The sequence below is a fragment of the Urocampus carinirostris genome, chromosome 6 (genome assembly GCF_059441175.1).
Source record: "Urocampus carinirostris isolate Australia breed hairy pipefish chromosome 6, RoL_Ucar_1.0, whole genome shotgun sequence".
Lineage (NCBI taxonomy): Eukaryota > Metazoa > Chordata > Actinopteri > Syngnathiformes > Syngnathidae > Urocampus > Urocampus carinirostris.
This window is the reverse complement of record NC_142354.1, coordinates 26,889,328-26,905,822: the sequence shown is the minus strand read 5'-3', so window position 1 is coordinate 26,905,822 and position 16,495 is coordinate 26,889,328. Positions and strand designations below refer to the sequence as shown.

Here is a 16,495-nt window from a genome sequence, read left to right as displayed (position 1 = left end):
TACTTGTTGCGGTAGAACATAACTGCTTAATTCATTCTTGCTGACAAATCATAAATGCACGTGGGCGAGTGAGAGTTAAAACACTGTTCCTGTTTGCGTGCCTCTGGAATTTGGACCTAATTTGCAGTGGTAACTCATTCACAGTCAGCCTATTCAAATGGGGGAATCAAGATTCTGTGTACACAGTGTTCCTCAATTACCACGGTTCATTTGTTCAAGAGTAAGTCAAGTTCCTTAAAGTGGGTTGCTCACTTTATTCTACTTTCTTCTGTTTGGATATTTGACACCTACAAAGGAGAATGCATTGGATGCCAGGGTTGTTTGTTATTGTGACTATCATTGGTGAATATTGTTCATTATTTTCACTACTCTGTACTTTTTACATCATTATTGGCCATTTATGTGGATATTCCTCGATTTCTAAACCCTTTAAGGCGCACCTAGGTTCCGCTTTTTGGAACCTAGGAGATTTGATTGAAAAAAGGGCTCATGGGTTTGGAACAGGGTTTGGGTACAGTCCTCTCCTGTTCTTCCAAGTTCAAAATTAATTTGAAACTTGTTTTCTATAAAAGCCTTACGTGTATTGGTTATTTTTTTCTGGGAATTTTCATTCTACATTTTTAATGCCCAATTAATATACAGTTCTATCCATATATAGTGTAAGTCCATGCTCCTGCCAAGCCCGTATGAGCACACCTTGTAAACAGATGGTACACAGCAATGAAACCCACTTTTGCAGCGAGAGCAAACAAGCATTGTACTTTGTTGATTTTGGTGTGTGACAAGAATGGAATCATCGTTTATTTAATGTCGAAAGTGAACTGTAGAAACAACGTCAGCGTGATGATGTCGCTTGTACTTGGCACCGGATGATCGGTTTCGTTGCAAATGGCATGTATAAGAGGTTTTGGTGAACCAAAGACCAAAAAGTCAAACCGCGAAATTGCATGCTCTGCATCAAAGTAAGGTAGGAATTAGATTACAGAGACCCCTCTCTATTTGGCGGTTTGGTTATCGCTGTCATGATTGCTGATTCAGAGCACCTGCGACTGCTTAATTGGCGCCAACAGCCCGGACAGCTGATTGGCTGATGTACTCTTTCTAAACCCCCGACTTCCAAGAAATCCCTGTCAGATCGGTATGCGAACCGTTGCCCCCATCTCGGTGCGCTCTTACGTCAGATTCTGTTCCTGCCCTGCTTTATCTGCCTGATCCTCGTTGCCAACCTGTTTCCGGACCCGACTCCGTTCTGCCTGCCTGTTATCCGATCTGCTTTGCCCCATTACCTACCTACCTCCTGTTGCCGACCTCGTTTCCGCCCTTGCTCTCCAGTCCCAGCTAGCGACTTGTAATTCCCGCCTGTCTTCCACCCTCCTCGCTAGACACAGAAGTGCCACTTCCGCATCTCCTGCTCCTCTTATCCGTCAACCATCGGATCGTGGAAGCAAGCCCTGCTCTCCCTCTTTATTAATAAAAACTGAGAAAACGAGCGCTATTGGGTCCTGTGTCCATTTCTGGTCTGTGACAATCGCTGGTTCACTCATTCGCTTATTTTTAAATGAATTGATCTTGTCTTTGCTGTAATTTATATCATTGTACCGTGCATTGTGTTCAGCAGGGACAGATTAAGGTGGGCACTTTGTGTTGATTGGGTGTGGCTGTCTGTTTGCACGACTCTTATAGGCTGGGGAAGCCTGTCAGTCAAACTGCCTCTGTAAAAACTGGGAAGCACCGCAACCGCTATCTTTTAGTGGCTCGTCACATTAAAAATAAATTCATCGATTCAGTCTGACTCTAAGGAAATTCAGATTAACACAAAGCGGGTGCTTCGAGTATTATTATCGGGTTCCAGAAATGACTCAGGCGACATCTGGGAGATGTCAAGAGAGGTGCTGCTGGTCCGGCTTACTGCTAACGGCTAGGCTAACAACCGTGTATCTTGCCAATGCCAAGTCCATCAGCCAATAAATGGAGGACTTGCAGCCACAACTCATGGGAAACCACTACATTCGGAACTGCCTTTTTTAATCTGTCTCCATTCGAGGACACCCGATGCAAGCTCAGATCTAGCAGGGCACTCTCTAAATTGCTTTCTTACACTGAAAGGCAAACCCTCCAATTTTGTTTTACTTTTGTATACTGACAATAAAACAATTAAATCAACTGTTACTATTTCTTTTGTGTTATTATTTGTAGACTTATAATTGTTTTTTTGTTTTTGTTTCAGTTGTATACTCTTAGTCTGTAATGACTTCATCTCGAGGTACATTTAACCATTTGGGGGCTTTCACGAAGCATATTTTCACTTTTTGTAAGTGGTTCTGTTCCTCGTTACCCGTGAAAACCGAGGGATCTTTGTATTCCTTTGATATTAATTGTGGACTCATGAACTTTGAGAACCTAGTGATAGCCATGGATTTGGAATTCTCTGAATAGGAAAACATTTTTGATGAACCTTCTTGGCAATCATTTGAATTTTTATGAAAATTTGAAGTGTACTGTTGTGTGACTCAATTCTGATTGGGAACAGATTAAGGTTGACTCTAAAACCCTATCAGTGTAAATGTGATTAATAATACATTATCAACCAAAATTAGCGTGATATGAATGGCCATCAATTCAAATAGAAAAAAACTGTGAATCAGGATTAACCAAATTTATGATTTCCCATCTAACACCTTAAACCAAATAAAAAACATGATTACCCTAGAGCAGGGGTGTCAAACTCATTTTAACTCGTGGGCCACACGATAGGAGAAACATTCCTTCGGGGGCCGGACTAGTAGATTAAAGAGAAAGAAAAAGAGATAAAGAAATAAGAGAAAAGGGAGGGAAAAAAGAGAGTGCGGGACAAAGAAAGAAAAAGAGAGGGAGAGAGCCTGAGAAACAAAAGATAAAAAGTTATGAGAGAGGGGGAAAAGAAAGGGAGAGGAAGAAAGAAATCTAAAGAGAAATAGAAAGACAGAAGGAGAGAAAAGAGAAAAGAAAGCGCGAAGGGTATGAAGAGAGAAAGAGAAAAGGGAAAAAAGGAAGTTATAGCAAAAGATGTTAAAAGACACGGAGAGAGAAAGGGACAAAAAGCAACAAAGGAAGAGAAAAAGAGAGATACAGAGAGTAAAAGAGACAGAGACAGAGTGGAAGAAAAGGGGTGGAAAAGAAAGCGAGAGAGAGAGAGAGAGAGAGAGAAAAAGAGAGGGAGAGAGAGAGAGAGACAGAGAAATAAATACAAGTACAGTGTCTTTGTCAGAGGCATCTGGCTTTGGAAACCCAGAAAGACAGAAGGATAGAAAAGAGAAAAGAAAGCGCGAAGTGTATGAAGAGAGAAAGAGAAAAGGGAGAAAAGGGAAAAAAAGGAAGTTAGAGCAAAAGAAGCTTAAAAGACACAGAGAGAGAAAGAGACTAAGAGCAACAAAGGAAGAGAAAAAGAGAGACACAGAGAGTGAAAGAGACAGAGTGGGAGAAAAGGGATGGAAAAGAAAGAGAGAGAAAGAGAGAGGGAGAAATAAATACAAGTACAGTGTCTTTGGCACTTGGCTTTGGCAACATCAAATTGACATATTCCAACCAGCAGCTTGTTTATCTCTTGCGCTTCTCTGAGTGTTGTCTCGTGGGCCGGATTCAATCCCTTAGCGGGCCTGATCTGGCCCGCGGGCCGCCTGTTTGACACCTGCGCCCTAGAGTATCATTTCTAAATTCTTTGCATACAATGGTTCACAATGTTGATATCAATGACAGTAGATACATTTATATTCAAATAATATATAGCCGTCAAAGGCACCACACGTGTTTTAAAACAGGAAATGTACTCCTTCAAAATAATGATTATTTGAACTGCAATAACTCACATCTTCAAAATGAGGATTTCATTTTTTGCAGCTTTGCGCACCTTCCTCCCGTCCTTCTTCAGGAACTTTTTGCATGTATACATTCTGTTGGTGTTTCTGTCCTTGGCTCGGAAGATCTCGCAGAACTCTTCCCTGAAAACAGTTAGTCCGTCAGATGTGTGACTTTGTCCAGAGTTAATGTTATTTTCCTCCTTTTCGAATATACAGTACTTACGATTTAATAATTTGACCCATGTCATACTTGTCTGTCACGTCGGAAGGACTGTGATAATCCTTCTTTTCGCCAACTGTCAAACAACCAAATGGCATAGCCACTCCGGACCTGTGGGGACAAATAGAAAAGAAATGACCTTTCATGGGAGCACTTTCCCCCGCTTCCATTTTTGTATTTTATTGCCCGCAAAACTTTAAAATAGACTGACATTGTGTGCGGTTCTCGATATGAGCGGCTGACCTTTGCTAGTCCTGCATCTTTTGGTGTCACTTTAACTCCAGCGTCCATGGGATAAATGCTTTGGCTCAGCAAAGTCGAACTCCAAAAGAGCAAAGTAGCATTTTGATATATTTCTGATGACACCGTTAAAGTTAGTCACCAGGAAGTTGTAATAATCAGGGTTTGTGTGGGTGCTTGATATCCTTGAAAATGCTTGAATTTTAATCTTATTTTCATTTTGGTAAAGTGCTTTTCAATGCTTGAAATTCTTTGTTTCCGAGTAGTCTGATTTTATATACCACGCTTTAAATTAAGAAAAATAATCAAGTCTCCTTTAAAATGACGCCGACAAGCTTGCTCTGGTGGCTTTGCTTTGCCATTGCATTTATTCTTCCCTCGTGACTTATGGCAGCTGACATTAGTTTGTATGGCGTTGTGATGTGAAGCATCATCGCGCTTTACGCGTCGAGCCTAAGAGGACAGACAGGTGAAGAGACCAAAAAGGCAGGTACTAGAGAACTGGAAAATTAGCTTTGAAAGTGATTAATAAGTGTTTGAATTTGGGCAGGAAAAAGGTGTACGAACATACAAATGTTCTGAACCCTAGTTTGTGGTTGAATCCCGAGCCTGAACCCCTAGAAAAGCCTTTAAAACCCTTTTTTGGGGTTGGAAGCCTAGTTCAAATAACATCTGTATTGTGATGTGACAATTGATTACTTGTGTTGTCTTCATATTGAGGACCATTATTTTTGTACTGTGAACAAAAAGGACATGTAATTCTTATACTCTTGGGACCAATCTAGTCATGAATTTAGATAGATAGATAGATAGATAGATACTTTATTCATCCCCTAAGGGAAATTCACATTTCCAGCAGCATCCCTGAGCTGAGAACAGTACAATAATAAAGCCAAAAGAATACAATATACAAATACCCAGTGTGACGTGCAAATGCCCACTGTAGCGTGTTATATAGAGTAACTAAATAGTGCTACACAGAATACATATTGCAGTAAGATTCGGTAATATCCAATGTAGGTGGTGTGGTTTAATGTGGGCCTTTACTCTGCCGGGTGGAGTTAAAGAGCCTCATGGCATGAGGAAGAAAAGATCTCTTCAGTCTGTCCGTAGTACAAGACAGTGACAGCAGTCTGTCGCTGAAACTGCTCTTCTGTCTGGAGATAATGCTGTGTAGTGGATGCGATGGATTGTCCATGATTGACCTCAGCTTTTTCAGTGCTCGTCTCTCAGCTACTGTTGTTAGGCTGTCCAGCTCTTTGCCCACAACTGAGCTCGCTTTCCTAGCCAGTTTATTGAGACGAGAGGCATCCTTCTTCTTGACGCTGCCTCCCCAACACGCTGCCGCATAGAAGAGGGCGCTTGCCACTACTGTCTCATAGAATATTTTCAGGAGCTTTTTGCAGATGTTGAAGGAGGCCAGCCTTCTGAGGAAATAAAGTCGGCTTTGCCCTTTCCTACATAGAGCTTCTGTGTTGGCAGTCCAGTCCAGTTTGTTGTCCAGCTGCACACCCAGGTATTTGTAGGTCTGGACAAATTCTACACATTCTCCCTTGATGGTTACAGGAACCGGGTGAGTTCTGGTTCTCCTGAAGTCCACCACCATCTCTCTGGTCTTGGTGGTGTTTAGGTGCAGGTGGTTTGCGTCGCTCCATCGGACAAAGTCCTGAATCAATTTCCTGTACTCCTCCTCCTGCCCGTTTCTGATACATCCCACGATCGCAGTGTCGTCGGCAAACTTTTGCACATGGCAGGACTCAGAGTTGTACTTAAAGTCCGATGTATATAGAGTGAATAGGAACGGAGAGAGAACGGTCCCCTGCGGAGATCCTGTGCTGCTAACCACAGTGTCCGATGTACAGCCCCCCTGTTTCACATACTGGGGTCTGCCTGTCAGGTAGTCAGTAATCCATTCTACAAGGTGTGAGCTAACTCCCATCTCTGTCAGTTTCCTACTCAGTAGCAGAGGCTGTATGATATTGAAGGCACTGGAGAAGTCCAAAAATGTAATCCTCACAGCCCCCTTCGTCCTATCCAGGTGAGAGAGGGATCGGTGTAACATGTATACTATAGCATCCTCCACTCCCACCTTCTCCTGGTAAGCAAATTGCAGTGGGCAATTTAAATCAAATCTAATTCAAAGGGGATTTTTATGGGTATTTAACAACACAGAGGCGGGCTATTTTGACCCGAGGACAACATGAAGTATTCGCATAAAAAAAAAAAAAAGCACAGAAAATGCTCCTTTCTATTATAATTTACAATCGCATCGAAAATCCAATACTAGTCTGAAAGAAAATCGCAATTAGTTTTTTTTTTTTTTTTTTTTTACAAAATTGTGCAGCCCTATTAGTTGGAAACCCTAGAAGCGCTTTAAAACCCTAGTTGGAGACCAAAACCCTAGTTCAAAATTGAGCCAGAAACCCTAAAAACCCTTTAAAACCTACTTTGGGACTAAAATCATTTTACCAAAGCCAAAAACCCCAAAAGACAAGTCTGGGGCTGAAACCCTATTTGGAAACCATAAAAATGCTTTAACCGTAGTCCAAAACACTAGTTCCACACCCTAGGCAGAAACCCTAGATCTGCTTTAAAACCCTACTTTAAGGGGAAAACCACAATTTAAAACCCTAGTCGAAAATCATAATGCACAGTAATATTAAAAGTTAAAAATTGTATTTTTGCGGGACAAATTGTCGATTTTATTTAACTCCACCTGTTTATATCCTTTACAATCAAAGTCAGCAAGGCCCAGATTTCCAAACGTCTCTAAGAAATTATCCTCTGCGATTATCCCGCTGTGCCAGTTTTGCTGAAAGTGATTATTCTATTTTTGAGCTTTTCAGAAAGCAGCTGAATAATAATAATAATAATAATAATTTCCTTGTATTGTCATTCTGTGTAACAATGTACACAGAACGAAATGTCGATTGCACCTGACCCGTTGTAGCGAGCCGATGCAGCCGCAGCCAACAGAGGGCGCCGCCGACCACTTTTTAAGTCTTAGGAATGACTCGGCCGGGGCGCGAACCACCGACCTCCCAGACTCAAAGCCTTCAGTCATGAATGTTTTCTTATTTCCGTTGGAATTGGTTAACTCCATAATTGGCTGAGCCACAAATTGCAGACAATAGCCACAAGTAACTAATGTGCTGTTACCTAATACCAAATTATGTTTACAAAATAGCATTTAAAAAAATTCTCTTAGCTTTTAGCCATGTTTTTTCCCTTATTTTGCCATAAGCTTTTATTTTTTTATATCTATTTTATCATATTTTCTCTTAATTCTTAGCTGGATTTTCTTTGTATTATAGTCCTTGCAGCGCCACACTCAATAAGGTTATATAGTAAAATGTGCAAAGCAGTCTTTTAAAATAAATATGTCCTGCCCTGCAGTTTTTTTCATGTTTTTTTTTAAGATGATTATTTCGATGTGTGGAACACAAAGGTTGCTAAAAGAAATGGACTGTAATTAAAAAAGCCCAGAAAAAAGATATAGTAAACAAAGGTAACATTTAAAAGGAAACTAATAAATACACATATATTTTCTGTTACGTGAAAAAAAACTAAATTTTAGTCAATTTTTTGCCCTTTGGAAAGCTTTTGGGTGATTTTTTTTCAAAGAATTACCTAATTTTTAGGTCTTCCTGAAGTCAATAATATCAATCAGAGAGGGTTATTTTTTACAACATAAACCAATTTACATTTCATTCCTACTACAAATGCAAATAAAATAAAAAAAAAATAAACAAAAAAACCCCCCACCAACAATGTTTTGTTCCATTGGTGGCGACAATATGGTAATTACAAAAAAAAACTTCAAATGAGCTCAAGTATTGGCCAACAGAACTAATCCATTTTATACTGGAGTCTTTTGTCACGTGCAATAAATAATTTAAGAATTGGGGACCCACTATAAGCGCTAGGCCTAATTAGCAAAACGGAGCTTGTGAAATGTCATATAAATTATGATAAAGACGTTTTCCTGCCCAACAAAGGCAGTTTCACTCAGATAAGAAAAATCGAGCATATGAGGAGATTGAAGTTCATATGTCTGGGTGGCCGTGTGAAGCGATTTCTATGCACTCAGTCAATACAATTACACGCTTAGGGAGATTGGTTCTCCTGCTTTGAAGCTATTATAGCAATCCGTCCTCAGGAAATTGTCGTCATTAGTCTAATGTGAGCAGTTTTAAGAAGAAAAAAACAGCTGGGTGCAATGCTTCGACATCACTAAGTTTAGGAAAAGATTCATTTATTGTTTACTTTTCAAATCTATCCTTTGGTCCCGCCCCTTCTGCCTCCACACCGAATTTCTGTCTCAGCAACTCAGCGAACTGCTGAGTATTACATGCCACGGCTGATTTACTGAAGTGAAGTTAAACAGTGCTGAGTCTCACATTTAGCCTCGACATTTTATACAAACCTTCCTCCCGCCACGGGCAAGATGAAAAGTCTTACTTTTTTATCAGCGTGTTTAAAAAATAATGCAAAAATAGAAATAATTGCCGACGGTGAGAGTGAATTCCCCTAAAACAACATTGACATTTTGCCCCGATTGCTTTTTGAATGCAAGTGCAGGAGAAGTAGATTTGACACAACATTCCGATGTAGAAGAAAACCACTATCTCACGTAAATGGCGCTAACTTCCTGCGTAGGAATATAAAGCTAATTTTCAGTTTCAATGAAGACCCTAGTTAGCGTGAATTTTGTTTTCGGTGAAAAAAAAGATATAATATGGCATACTGAACTGTGTGTTTCTAATTCTTTTTATACTTATTCTGCTTAAGTTGGCGGCTGGGTGGTTAGCGCGCAGCCCCACGGTGCGAAAGTCCAGGGTTCAAGTCCAGCCACCGCAGCCCCCCGTGTGGAGTTTGCATGTTCTCTCCGTGCATGCGTGGGTTTCCTTCGGGCACTTCGGTTTCCTCCCACATTCCAAAAACATGCATGTCAGGTCAATTGGCCGGTCCAAATTGTCCCTTGGTATGAATGAGTGAGTGAGTTGTCTGTGCCCTGCGAATGACTGGCAACCAGTTCAGGGTGTCCCCTGTCCCCACTGCCCGAAGATAGCTGGGATGGGCTCCAGCAGTCCCGTGACCCTACTGAGGATAAGCGGTGCAGATAATGGATGGATGGATATTTAAGTCACTTTGTAACATATGTGGCAGTAACAGCAATTTATGTGCAACATTCTGGTTGTCTAAAACTTAAAACCTTCTTTTTTGCAACCTCTTTCTTACCACTCCACTCAAAATCTCTATAAACATACGAATTATCGCTAAACAGCTATAGTATAGTATTCATTAAAACTCTGATTGCCAGTTGACAAGTATTTTTAACTGGCATAGCAATAAAAAAAAAACGCGGCTAAAAAAACTGTTGCATTCGTACCGTCATCAAACTTTAAGTTAGTGACAATACTACATGTAAAACTTTAATGCAGGATAGGTAAAATGATACAACATATCAAGAAAGTTCATGGAAATGCTATAAAATCCATGAATTTTTCACACGCGAGCCAAAAGAAGCAGCAACTCTATCTCTGGGGATAATCTTAGCCTTGTTGTTAGCCTGGTCTGGAGCAGGATAGCTGTAGAGAATATATCACCGTAGTAACTGAGCCAAGCTAAAATAAACCACTTTCATGTAACGGACTTCAGGCTAAATTCAGCAAAAATAATAGGCATATCTCCTCCCCACCCTTTTTACCTTCTTTACCTCAAAACCATTTTCATGCCTGTAAGATTTTAGTCTAAAAAACATATGGGTTGTTAAATCCTGTGTAATCATTACGTAGGGTGATTTTCTTTATTTAAACGTTTAACTAAGGAGCAAAGAACGTCAATGTAAAGCTGTGCCTTTTAAGCGTTTAACTGCACTGATTAAAGCAATGCCAAACGTCTCGATCTGAGAAAAAAAAAACATTAAATAAAGCAGCAGGCTGCCTTGATCCAAATAAAGACAATGTGGTTTAACCTTCTCCCTGCATGCAAAATCATTTAGATTATTAATAACAGTTTCCTTGTCCGCAGCATGTTTCACAAGGCCAGCGGTTGGTGTTCTACTCGTATCGAAGATCTCTGTATCCCCAAGCGCTCGCTTTTACGATCCACTGCGATCACGAACATGGCAGCTCCGGCAAGCCGAGAAGCGTAGTAATTATCCTTTTTCCCTCCACCCTTCCTCCTTTCTCTTGTTCGTAGTTTTCAACAACCTTGTAGAATTTTCATTTGTTTCCATTACTGGAGCCGAGTGGAAATGGGCAATACTTAATGATTATCTATAAATATTCGATTTTAAGCATTTATTTTTTTGGAGGGGTCTATAAAATGATAAATGGATAAAAATGTAAAGAATTGTCCTATTTCGATTCCTGCGTTCTAAGACCAAAATACTTTGAAATTAACATGCAAGAAACATAGTTGTTGATGCTACATATCCCTTAAAACAGGGTGGAAAAGTCAAATGTATTTAAGGGTCAAATAAAAGATTAAGCTCCAAGCCCACGGACTAATCAAAAATTGAAAACATTTTATATAACGCTTACAGTCAAGTGAACCTATTTTAACTTACTAAGAAACTAAGAAATATAATCCAATATAATCAGATTATTCGGGCAATTCTTATGCGATAGCTCTAACAGTAATATTTGATAATAACAGATCTTCTCAATTATTTTCTAGCTGCCATAAAAAAATTTGGACTAACTTACAACAGAATAGCTTAAATAACTTACTGAAAAGATTTAAAGTGCATCCGTAAATTCAAGAATAAAATAAAAATCCTTAAACTATAAACATTTTTGACTGACAACCCATGTCAACCCATATACCGTATTTTCCGCACTATATGGCGCACCATGTTATAAGGCGCACCTTCAATGAATGATATATTTTAAAACTTATGCCATACATAAGACGCACCCCATTATAAGGCGCTATAAGTGCATGCTGGTTTAAGATCAGGTAATTGTGCAATTTTGTAATTGTAATCCTGTGCAGTCCTTCGAGACATTTTTGGGATTAAGGGCTATTTACGGTAAATAAATGTGACGACTTGACTACAGTAGAGAATGTAGTTACTTCATGCAACCTCTAGATGTTGCCACTCTCAAGGGAATGTCAACAAAATATTCAAAAAGGTCAAACTTTATTAACAAACAAGCTTTCCACAACTCCATTCACTCCCAAAATAAATAAACAGCCGTTTTATTATTTTCTCTGAGGTAAAGCATTTTCGTGACACATCTTTGAACAACATCGACATATCATTTTATTTTTTGTCCATTTAGTCAACACGCAAAGAAAAAAACGTCTGATACTGTTATTTTAAATGAAACATTAGTGCAATCGCAATAAAGTGACACTCGTAATGTGCAAAAACAACGAGTGCAAAGCAATAACATAATAACTGTAAAATGTAAAACGTAAACACACAAAAGAAAAACAAAGATCACTCAATAAGCTCCTCATCGACGAATCCCTCGAATTCTTCTTCTGCTGTGTTCGAATTGACCATATCTCAGTGAATGGGCCATCCAACACGTCCGGTGTTTTTGTGCCAGCGCTGTTGCCTTCATACGTATAGTTATCGTACTGACACTTCTGCTTGCCGCTCTTTGTTGAACAACCCACTGTTCAAGTGTCTCCTCTAACTCTGGCCATCTTGCTTTATTGCCACGGAAACTTTGTTGAGTTTTCCTTACTTGGCGGAGCTTATCTTCATACTTTCTCCACTTCCGTACCATCGATTCATTTAAGTTTAACTCTCTCGCTGCCGCTCTATTGCCGTGTTGTGCTGCGTGACTGATCGCTTTGAGTTTAAACTCGGCGTTGTACGCGTGTCTCTTAACAGGAGCCATTTTCTTATACAAATGCACGTATGAAAGAGAATCTCGCTCTCTCTCTCTCTCTCTCTCGCTCTCTCTCTCTCTCTCAAACGTGACATTCTGAATAATTCTGCGTTTGTTTAAGGTAAATTGTGCTTTACATCTTCACCAGTCATAACCCTGGATTCAGACAAATACTGTATTTGTTGAATATGAATTAAGCAGTTTAATGGGGTAGCCATTTTGCCACTTAGTAAACAAATACAACACGAGCCCCGAGGCGTGTTCAGGAGAGTGATCAGAGGCGTGTTCAGAGGCGTGTTCAGGAGAGTGAGCGATTGCTATCGCGAGCTATCGCTAGCTTCTGAACGGCCAGTGATTATTGAGCGCTCGCGTGCCCGAGTAATCACGGGAGAAAGACCGCTTACTTTGATTTCCAACATGGCGTCGACAGTGCAGAAGATGGAGGATCTCACCCTGACGAGTGCTGTTGGCGATGTAATATATCGTCTTACATTGCCTGGTAATGTTTGTGAACAATGCAAGACAGGTATGACCCTTCCACTGCGTTTAGGATAACCTTAACTGTGTCAATATGCGAACTGTCGCTCATATCAGCCAACTCGCTCAAAGCAAGCTGTAGAACGAAATCCATTGTACTGTCGTCGGCCATTTTGGATCAGTAAGGCAATCACAGTGAGCGATTACAAAACGTTCAGCAGTGCGCGGTAAGCGATTATCAAGAGACTACATGTCTGATCACTCTCCTGAACACGCCTCAGACATGTAGTCTCTTGATAATCGCTTGCCGCGCACTGCTGAACGTTTTGTAATCGCTCACTGTGATTGCCTTACTGATCCAAAATGGCCGACGACAGTACAATGGATTTCGTTCTACAGCTTGCTTTGAGCGAGTTGGCTGATATGAGCTACAGTTCGCATATTGACACAGTTAAGGTTATCCTAAACGCAGTGGAAGGGTCATACCTGTCTTGCATTGTTCACAAACATTACCAGGCAATGTAAGACGATATATTACATCGCCAACAGCACTCGTCAGGGTGAGATCCTCCATCTTCTGCACTGTCGACGCCATGTTGGAAATCAAAGTAAGCGGTCTTTCTCCCGTGATTACTCGGGCACGCGAGCGCTCAATAATCACTGGCCGTTCAGAAGCTAGCGATAGCTCGCGATAGCAATCACTCACTCTCCTGAACACGCCTCCGGCAACTACCAATCGTTTAATATTTCCCAGTATGCACAGCGCGAAAAATGGAGTCGGCGGCTGTTTCTCGTAGTTGCGAGACCTTGCGAATTTAATATTGAGCCATATATAAGGCGCACTGTGTTATAAGGCGCATGGTCAGCTTTTGAAAAAAAACAAGACGGTGCGCCTTATAGTGCGGAAAATACGGTACTGAAAAATGAAATTACTTAAAATAAATAATTAAAATTAAAATATACAAATAATTAGTGCTGATATATATACTTCGCGGTTCCACTTTTGCAGGTTCAGAGCTTCACGGGTCTAAAAAATAATAATAATAAAATAAAATAATAAAAAATTTAAAAAAATAATAATAATGAAAAATATTAAATTAAAATTAAAATTACATTATTTTACAAAATTTGAAAACAAAATATTCAATTAGATTTAGTAATTGCATCATTTTACAAAATTTTAAAACACAAAGAAATGCACGTATACGCTAAGCGTCACGGGCACAAACGCAAGCTGATTGGCCAGCACTCGCTGAATACTCGACTCGACAATCGTTATTGTAAACAGACAACATATTCTACAGTTTTTTTTTTTTTTTTATAACATGAATTTCACTCTCTCTCTCTACCCGTATTCTATATGGTGTACTGTATACAGGGGGGTATACTGTATACCTGTATACGTTTTTTTAAGCATTTTTTAAGGGGCGCCGCTACTTCGTGGATTTTCAGTTTTCGCGGGTGGTCTTGGTCCCCATTAACCGCGATAACCGAGGGATTACTGTATATATATATGTATATATATATATATATATATAATAAAAATCGGTTAGCACATTCGCCTAACATGCGAAAGCTCCCTGGTTTGGGACCAGGTGGAAACATTTGTTGGCATGGACATGGTACTTGCCCAAGACACACCCCTGGAGATGGTGCTCCTTTGACCCTAGTGGTTAAGGGAACCCAGTCCAGTGCAGATATGAACGCATCTACACATTTTTCAATACAAAACTTTTTGAAGCAGGTCGATAGAAAATCTCTGCTGCTGCTCAATGCTGTGATGCCAACAACCCTCGCTGGTTTACTAGGAGTTACAAAGCGGGATAATTGTTGGCAACATTAGTTTTAACTTGGCAAACAAACCGGTATTTCAGCGTCTCCACCTCTGTGGTCGCGTTGAAGCGCTAGGTACGTTTCGTCAAACTACTTCTTTTAGCTTACGGGAGGAGACTTTTGTTTCTCATTATCCATCTCGGCCGAGACATACCTAATTGGTATAATGGCGGCGCCCTCTGGCTGCGGCTGCATCGACTCGCTACAACGGGTCAGGTGTATCGACATTTCGTTCTGTGTACATTGTTACAAAGAATGACGATACAAAGGAAATTATTATTATTATTATTATTATTCTTTTTCTCCTGATCCGGGTTAAATATTTTTTCATGTGGTCTCTTGACGATCTGCTCCAATTTGTACCTACTCTTCACACTCAATGCTCATACAATGTGCTATATGAAGTGCGTGAAGGCAAAATGTAAACAAAACACCCTACCAATAAGAGCGTAGTGAGGTGCAATTACATTTGATTCTTTGGAAACCTGACAGAAAAAGTTTTCCGATGTCAAGAGCCGCTCTTTATTCAACATTTACAACATGCTAACGATATTTCAACTTTTTCACCTACAAATAAGGTCCTCAATTCATTCATATAAATTTAGCTACAGTGTAAGTGATTGATGTAAAAAACGGTAAACTTCTTCAGTATTATCTTTGTCAATTTCAGGTAGCTGAAGTTTCTTTTAATCTTCAAGGAACGATGACAAATAAATGTAATTTGGTCTAGTACCATGGCAACCACCAATGACAACACAAACGGACACCTTCCAAGTCTGTGTTACAATCTTTTTCACTATTATCAGTATGGTTTCCCTGGCGCTGTCAGTCAGAAATATCGGGCTTACATTTCTATAATCGCTGTCTTGAATGGTCACATGATCCGAAATTACGTGACCTAAACAGCTCAAAGCAGAACTGAAAAATGATGCAAAAACAAAAAGGTGCTCAGCCCTTTGAGTCTCTTTGTGATTAAGGGCTATACAAATAAACGTGACTTGACTTCACTCAGGAAACAGCGCCGTTAGGGCTCTGCAGCCAAAAGCATCGATGCCAAGTTCCCTACGCCATTGGCACCAGAAGCCAGGCTTAAAACATACAATTTTTATTGCTGTTTAAGCCTGCGGCTTTAAATCCAGTGTCGCTTGTACAAAGACAATTTATTTTTTCTTTATTCAATTTGAGCATGCAGCCTTTAATCAGGTGTGCCCTGTATTTTCGAAATTATGTTAAGTTAAATCACTGTTCTGTATCTACAAAAGTTAACTAATATTATCATTTGAGTGAATTATGCTGCATCGGCTCGCTACAACGGGTCAGGTGCAATCGACATTTCGTTCTGTGTACATTGTTACACAGAATGACAATACAAGGAAATTATTATTATTATTATTATTATTAAAGCCCCAATGTGTAATATTTGACCACTGGATGGCGCTCTGTTGTCTGGTACGAGCAAGGATCAGTGATACACAGCAGAGCGTATCTGCAGGATGACGGACAAACATGGCACCGTTCCAAGAAAGGATTCCACGCTGAAAGGAAAATACACATTTCTCGACTTATGATTTTCTTATAAAAATTAACATTATTATGATAGCTCATGTATTTTTGCTTAACCTTCAAATCAATGTTATTTTTTTAAACGGATGAATGTTTTTAGTACCACTAGGAGGCACTAAATATTACGCACTGTCCCTTTAACAATCATTTGATAGTCCAGATGAAACAGTTGTTTTTTTGCATTCCAAGCAACAGAAAAGTATGCGTGAAGCTTCTTTATTTAAAGTAAACGAATTCTGTATAGTAAACGTATCCCAGAATGCAAACGAAGAAACCGAAACCTTGCTTCTGGCAAATCATTGCAAACACCAGCTTCTCCAAGGAGTTAAATAATAGATGGAATAAAACTCAGGATGTGGCGGTGCAAAGTGGGCAAAACGTATATATTTCTTTCTCCATTGTGTCGCCATTTTTATAAAAAGATGATTGGCGAGACAAATGATTCAGCCATCGTCCAGGTGTAGAGTTTGTCT

General features: G+C 39.9%; 1 protein-coding gene across 2 annotated transcripts in view; it reads right to left on the bottom strand.

The window, feature by feature from the left end:
- camkvb (CaM kinase-like vesicle-associated b) overlaps positions 1-16,495 on the bottom strand; it is a 52,121-nt gene that overhangs the window by 11,349 nt on the left and 24,277 nt on the right. For both annotated transcript variants that reach the window (XM_088338521.1, XM_088338520.1), the window contains exons 2-3: positions 4,060-4,167; positions 3,846-3,977 (exon numbers count right to left, since the gene is read on the bottom strand). In XM_088338521.1, the coding sequence (XP_088194647.1) occupies positions 3,846-3,977; positions 4,060-4,154 (227 nt within the window). In that variant the 5' untranslated portion in view covers positions 4,155-4,167. The remainder of the gene's footprint in view (positions 1-3,845; positions 3,978-4,059; positions 4,168-16,495) is intronic.